The sequence below is a fragment of the Fringilla coelebs genome (genome assembly GCF_963513975.1).
Source record: "Fringilla coelebs genome assembly, chromosome: 9".
Classification (NCBI taxonomy): Eukaryota; Metazoa; Chordata; class Aves; order Passeriformes; family Fringillidae; genus Fringilla; species Fringilla coelebs.
The window spans coordinates 31,197,475-31,203,862 of NC_140067.1; the positions used below are offsets into that span (position 1 = coordinate 31,197,475).

Sequence of the window (6,388 nt, forward strand, 5' to 3'; positions counted from 1 at the left end):
AAATGGCAAGGCAACATCGGCAGTGCTTTCCTACCTTTTTATTTTTATTTACCCTTAAGGAAAAGGACTATTTTGCAGAGAGGCATCTTGGGAGGACTTACTGGCCCGACGGGAGGTGAGGCAGGACGTTATACCCCCACCCACCCCCGCTGCCCTGCGGGACTCAGGTGGCCCAGCCCTGTACCGGCACCGTACCTGACTTCTCAGGGCAGGGCGCAGCTCCCCGGGCTGCCCGGCTCCGGCCGCAGCCGGCCCTCCTCTGCTGCCTCTGCGACTGTCACACCATCGTCACACGAAGGCTTCCCGGTGCTCTGCAAGACGTAGAAAGCCGCTTTTGCCCTCCGGGCCCGGAGGCCCGTGGGCAGAGGCGCGGGGCCGGGAGCAGTGTCCTCCCCGCGGGAGAGCGGCGCGGGCAGCGCGCGGGGCTGTGCGGGCTGCGCCGTCCGTCCCGTGTGCCGCGGCCGCGCCGGCACCGCACCGGGGGGGTGCCGGGGGCCGCTGGGCCCTGTCCATTGGCCCGCGGGCCGTTGCTCTCCACGATGAGCCGGAGAAGGCCTGCGCCAGGGAAGTCCATGATGACCACCCCCCAGCGCACGGGCTGCCCGCCCCGGCGCCGCAGGTGCTGGCAGCAGCGGGGATTCACAAAGCGGGCCACCTCCTCTGGGCAGGTGAAGAGCCCGTTGCCGGAGCAGAAGGTGAGGTACATGGTGCTGGGGTCTCCGCCGGCCGCTTTCTCCAGGTGCCGCCGCACCCGGGCCCACTTGCGCTCCAGGGACAGCACGTTCCAGGCGTCGCTGATGCTCAGCTGCTCGTAGGGGATGCCCAGCACCTCCCGCGCCAGCGCCTCCAGCACCACTATCTTCCCGCGCACCTGGCCCAGCGTTGGCACCTCCTCCCGGCACCACACGCAGCCCTGTCCCTCTTCCAGCAGGCAGCGGTGCAGCTGGGCAGCGAAGCCGGGCCGGGAGAAGATGGGCAGCTCCTCCTTGATGCGCATCAGCACGGCCTCGCCGGGGTGGGCGCGGAGGAAGCGCAGGGTGCGGCGCAAGACGCCGCGCAGGCTGGCCCGCTGGAAGGTGCAGAGGTGGTAGATGCGGAGCTCGCCCCGCGACAGCTTGCAGCGCACATCCAGGAAGCGGATGCCGGCCGCCAGCTGGGCCTCCAGGCCCCAGCTCTGGCACCGCAGGCGCCGGCCACCGAACAGGCTGAGGGAGTCGTGGGTGCCAGGGATTGAGAGGCGGGAGAGGGGCAGGGCGTCAGGGAGCTCCGCCATCCAGTCAGGGCAGCAGGCTGCCGGCTGGGGCACACAGTCGAAGGCAGCGCTGCGCCGGGACCATGTCTCCATGCCACCGGGAGAGCGGGTACCCCGGCACCTGGCTGCCCCCCCAGAGACCTGCCGCGGAGGAGAAGCAGACCATGAGCGGTGGGAGCATGGCCCCTATGCATCCCAATCCCAGCCTCCCGCCCCCATGCATCCCAATCCCAGCCTCCCCAGTGGCATCCCCACCGTACCATGAAACTCTAGAACACACCATACCCTATAACCACACGCGCCCCATATACTCTGCTGCCTGTACTTCTGTCACACTGTACCGTTCCCGTGCCACTCTCAAGCACCCGTCCCAGTACCCCCGAGCTCTGGTACGCCCTAGCCTCCCCCTCATTCACGCACCTGGGTTTGCCTGTGGCTGTGGAGCAGAGCCCAATGAGCAGGGCACGGCCGCGGGTGCCGGCGGCACACTGGCAGGTGGAGCGGGATGCCAGCCATTAACCCGGTGACTGTCATGACGCGCGTCCTGCCTCGCAAATGGCACGTGCACCTGGGATTCATCCTCAGCCCTCGGCCAAGGAGCGCACTTGACAGACACACCAGGCTGGAAAACCACCTGGCTGATCCCGACAGCAGCCATTCCGGGCTCTGCACCTCCCTCCCCAGGAATCAGGACAAACGGGATCATGGTGCCGCGGGGCCCCTTGGTGCTGCCCACGGGAGTGGCTGTGCAGAGCCGCGGGGTGCCTGCATGCCTGCTCCAGAGCTGTGTCCCGGTGGGACCCGGACCGCCCCGGTGAGGACTGGCGTCGTCCCTATCAGAGGACAAAGCACAGGAGGTGTCCGGAGCGGGGGTCTGCGCTTGCCAGCACATCCCAAGACCTGCTCAGCGAGAGTTCCTAAGGAACTGGGCTTCATCTCCTCGCTCTTCAGACACCAGGGACCGTTTCACAGTGGAGTCACGGCAAGGCTGCCCGGCGGGAAGCGACCCACCTCCTGCCCAGGGGACAGAGCTGCCGAGCACCCCGGCCGGCAGCAGTGCTGAACCCAGCGGGGTTTGGAGAGGAGCCGCCGGACAGGTCACAGACCCCTCCGAGCATCCCTCCAGCTCAGCGGCCGGGCTGAGCGGGGGTCCCTGGGCTGCCCCCGCCCCGACAGCCCCGCCCTGGCCCCGGCAAGGGCCCCGTGCCGCGCCCGCCCACCCGCGGCTCCCCGGGCACGGAGCGCCGGCCGGCGGAGCCCAGCGCGGCCGCGCAGCCGCTCCTGCCCCGCCCCGGCCCGGCCCGGCCCGGCCCGGCCCCGCCCGCTGCTCTCGGCATGGCGGCGGCGGGCGGCGGCGGCAGGAGCTGCTTCGTGCTGGGCGCCTCCGGGGAGACGGGCCGGGTGCTGCTGCGGGAGCTGCTGGCCCGGCAGGCCTTCGCCCGGGTCACGCTGATCGGGCGGCGCCGGCTGAGCCTGGGCGAGGCGGAGGCGGCCGTGGTGCGCGGGCCGGGGACAGCGCTGGCCGTGGCGGCGGGGACCGGCCGGCGGCGCTGACCCTCGGCCTCCCCGCAGGAACAGGCGGTGGTGGACTTCGAGCGGCTGGGCGAGCACGCCGCCGCCTTCCGGGGACACGACGTGGGCTTCTGCTGCCTGGGCACTACCAGGGCCAGGGCTGGCGCAGTGAGTGGGGACGCCCTGACCCTCGGGCGAGCGGGGGTCCCGCTTGTTTCCCTCCCTGCCCGCTCCCTGCCCCGCTGACCCTCCCCTCTCCCCGCAGGATGGCTTTGTCCGTGTGGATCGGGACTACGTGGCGCAGGCGGCAGAGCTGGCGCGGGCAGGGGGCTGCAAACACTTTGTCCTGCAGTCGTCCCGGGGGGCAAACGCACAGAGTCGCTTCCTCTACCTCCGAGTGAAGGTGAGGGGGCTGCTGGGGTGGGTTCCTGATGCCCGTGTAGGAGTCACGGGATGCTCGGGAAGCAAGCAGGAGCTGAGGTTTAGAGATGCAAATGGCTCTGGGGGTCCTCCTGCCGCTGCAGGACAAGGGAAGGGGCTGGCTGGACAGCTATGCAACTTGCTTCTTATAAAGCAGCACAACACCTGCATGCAGCGTCTGCCTCCCTCCTCAAACCCCAGAAACACCTGCTGGGGTCTCCAGCCCAACAACAGTTCCCCAGCCTTAAGCTGGGATAGTTTCACAGCTATGTGGGGAGGCTCAGGGCTGTGTCCAGGTGATACATGAGCTATTTCCTGATGGAAGGCCCGCAGGCTCCCCAGGGAGGACCATGCCCATCGCAAAAGCTTTTTTCTCCATGTGCTGTGTGCTGCAGCTCCCAACACCTGCTGGACTCAGAGCTGCCTGCCAGCGCCTTGTGCCGCCTGGACCCATCCCCAGGCTGGATGCTGAGTCCAGATGCTCTCCGGAGCAGCCTGTTGCAGTTTAGCCTGATGGTTGCAAGGGCACACTGCTGACCTGTGGTCTGTGTCCACCACAGGCCCTCGCCCTGGCTGCCTGGCCTGGAGAGCTCATCCCTGCCTGGCCTGTTCCAGCCTCACGCTGGTGTTAGTGCCATCCTGCCCTTGGCTCAGCAGCCCTTCCCTGCCCATTCATGGGGTTGGTGCTTGCAGTCATCCTTGTTTCCTTTTGTCCTTCCTGGCTGCTCTGACAGGGAGAAGTGGAAAAGCTGGTCCAGGCTGTTGGTTTTGATCACTGTACCATTCTCCGGCCAGCGTGAGTAGTGGTGGAGCAGGGAGGGCACGGGGTGGAAGGTTGCCAGGGCAGCAGGGAAATGCTTCACTGGGAGATGGAGGAAGAGAAGGGATACATGAGGGCAGGGCTGGCGAGGGAGGTGGAGAATGCCAGCAGCTGCAAATGCAGCTCATGGATGAGCAGACTGCTTCCCAGTGCTGCAGGGAGCAAGCTCTGCAGTTTCCTGTGGCCCATCCCACTGCTAGTTCCATATGCCATGCAAGGGCAGGAGCCTTGGGCTGAAAGCATGGGTTGAGGCACATAGGTCAGAGCTTAGCTCCAGATGGACTTTGACCTTATGCAGAGGGAACACTCACCTGTGTCCTTTCAGGTGTACTGTGCCCTTGCTACCTAGGAGAAGTGGAATTCCGTCATCAGCACAGTGGGGAAAGGAGTTTAGAGTCCAAGGGCTCAGCTCTGTCACGTTCCATGACCCTGCCAAAGCCCTACAGACCGTGTCAGTTCAGGGGGCTTGTCTGGGCCCTGGTGCAGCTGGAGAGCTCAGTCTCTAGCTCTCACCCTGGATGGTTCCATGCTGACCCCCCTGACCTCCTTGCTCTGCAGGGTGCTGCTGTGCAGGCGCCAGGAGTCCCGGCCCATGGAGTGGATAGCCCAGCAGTTCCTGGGCGCTGTGGCTCGGCTGTTCCCCACCGCCTACTCAGTGCCTGTGGAAGTGGTGGCCAGGGCTATGGTGGCCTGCGCGCTGCAGCCAGGAGAGGGGAAGGTACAGGTGCTGGAGAACGGGGCCATCCATGAGCTGGGAAGGGCAGTGCCACAGCAGGGCACATAGAGCAGCTGGGGTGACAGGCAGGAGCTCGGTTCACTCTTCAGAGGCTCTCTGGGCTGAGCATGAACGCACACATGGGAGAGCTGTGGGGTGCTTGCATGGCCGGCGTGGAGCCAGAGGTACATCCACGTCTTTGCACTTTGGCTGATTCTGTCAAGGGATCAAAAATGCAGGTGCTGGCTGCTGGGTGGGGATAACCAATGTGCTCTGCTGCCTGGATCCATAATAGGAATACGGGTAAAGATGAATGTAATCCAGGCCTTGAATAAAACCCTGTGACTGATCTGGTTGTGCCGGTTTTGTGTTGAAATGTCTGTCACCCACACGCCAATAACCCAGCTGCTCAGATCACGTCACTTCAGGGAATACTCACAGGCAGGTGGCAGACGCAGGAAGGCAGAGACGAGGCACAGCTGCCTGTGTGGAGGCTGCACTTGACAGAGCACATGGTGGCACCAGTGCTGCTTGGATAGCAGAGCTCCTGGATGCTCAGCAGCAGCTGCTGAGGCGCCAGGGCTGGTGGCTCTGCCTGCAGCAGGTCTGTGCAGATACTCCTGGCCTCATCTGCTCAGGCTGCAGAGCTCTGGGGATGCTGCAGAGCTCTGGGGATGCTGCTATTCACACCTGGCCTGCCCCTTGGTACCTGGAGTTAGAAAAACACCACGCAAATGCTTGTGAACGCCCATCCCTCAGGGCTTTCCTTGCAGGCACAGAAGAGCTTGAGCCCAGCCCTGTTTTTCCAGGAGTGCTCTGCATGTGTAAAAGTTGAGGTCAGCCCTGTGCACACCTTGTAGGGGGCTTGCTCTGCCCAGGTGCCAGAAGGGGAGCAGGTTCCTTCTGTGGGCATGGAGCAGGCACGAGGAGGAGCAGGGCAGTGTCCCAGGCCCAGCTGTTCTCAGGCCTCCTGCTCGGGGTCGAGGAACTCGGTGGCTCCCCACAGGGGATGCAGAACATACGTGACTCCCAAGTTCCCTGCTGGCCAGAGTCCCAGTGCTCCGGGTAACGCTGCTTTCCAGGATTCTCTCTGACCTCACCCACGGCTCCTGTGTCAGTGACTTGGACAAATGGAGGGAGCCTAGATCTCATCTCCTCCTTCTACATGAGCATTGCCATCATTGCCTTGGGCCTCGGGGAGTTGGAGGCAGTGAGATGGTGTGGTCCTGCCCCTAGACAACTCCTCAGCCACGTGAGGGGCTCAGCTCAAAGGGACCACAGAGCCACAGCTACTGATAAAGACGGTCCCAGTGAGAGCAAACAACACCTTTAGAATAGTATTTAATGCACGAAGGGGAATGAGAGGTAGGCTGGTCAGCATCACACAAGTATGAGGAGCACAAAGGCTAGTCACCTGCAACACTGGATTACACAGGCATGGTGCACTCAATGCTCAGGGATTTTTTTAAAAGGGAGGTGTTTAAAAGGGAGGCATTTCCGTTCCCTTGCTTATACAAGGGAGTGGAAATGAACACCTGAAGTGGTAAGACCTTAAAAGAAGTGAAAATTGAGAGAATAAAAAAAAAAGAATTCAAGCTCTGGAAAGTTACAGGTGAAAAGCAAGCCACAGAAGATGTGAGAAAGCATCCTAAAGGCATAAACATGAATT

The 6,388-nt window shown here is 63.5% G+C and overlaps 2 protein-coding genes across 3 annotated transcripts; one reads left to right on the plus strand and one right to left on the minus strand.

Moving 5' to 3' along the window:
• Positions 1 to 277: 277 nt before the first annotated feature.
• LOC311157130 (1-phosphatidylinositol phosphodiesterase-like) lies at positions 278 to 1,345 on the minus strand (the record flags this gene model as incomplete). Its single annotated transcript, XM_084211547.1, has 1 exon — positions 278 to 1,345. One exon carries the CDS (start codon positions 1,343 to 1,345, stop codon positions 278 to 280), a length of 1,068 nt encoding a protein of 355 aa, XP_084067673.1.
• Positions 1,346 to 2,563: 1,218 nt separating this feature from the next.
• Positions 2,564 to 5,040, plus strand: HTATIP2 (HIV-1 Tat interactive protein 2). 2 transcript variants are annotated; one of them, XM_084211320.1, is made up of 6 exons: positions 2,564 to 2,749; positions 2,825 to 2,932; positions 3,030 to 3,167; positions 3,919 to 3,980; positions 4,330 to 4,455; positions 4,563 to 5,040. In XM_084211320.1, exons 1-6 carry the CDS (start codon positions 2,588 to 2,590, stop codon positions 4,786 to 4,788), a joined length of 822 nt encoding a protein of 273 aa, XP_084067446.1. In that variant the 5' UTR covers positions 2,564 to 2,587; the 3' UTR covers positions 4,789 to 5,040. The 2 variants fall into 2 exon arrangements, with proteins under 2 accessions (XP_084067446.1, XP_084067447.1); XM_084211321.1 differs by lacking the exon at positions 4,330 to 4,455.
• Positions 5,041 to 6,388: the final 1,348 nt, after the last annotated feature.

Coding starts and splice junctions, on each gene's coding strand:
- HTATIP2 (XM_084211320.1), top strand. CDS start 2,588: ATGGCGGCGGCGGGCGGCGGCGGCAGGAGCTGCTTCGTGCTGGGCGCC. Junction 3,168..3,918: donor TCCTCTACCTCCGAGTGAAG/GTGAGGGGGCTG, acceptor CTGCTCTGACAG/GGAGAAGTGGAAAAGCTGGT. Junction 4,456..4,562: donor GCCAAAGCCCTACAGACCGT/GTCAGTTCAGGG, acceptor CTTGCTCTGCAG/GGTGCTGCTGTGCAGGCGCC.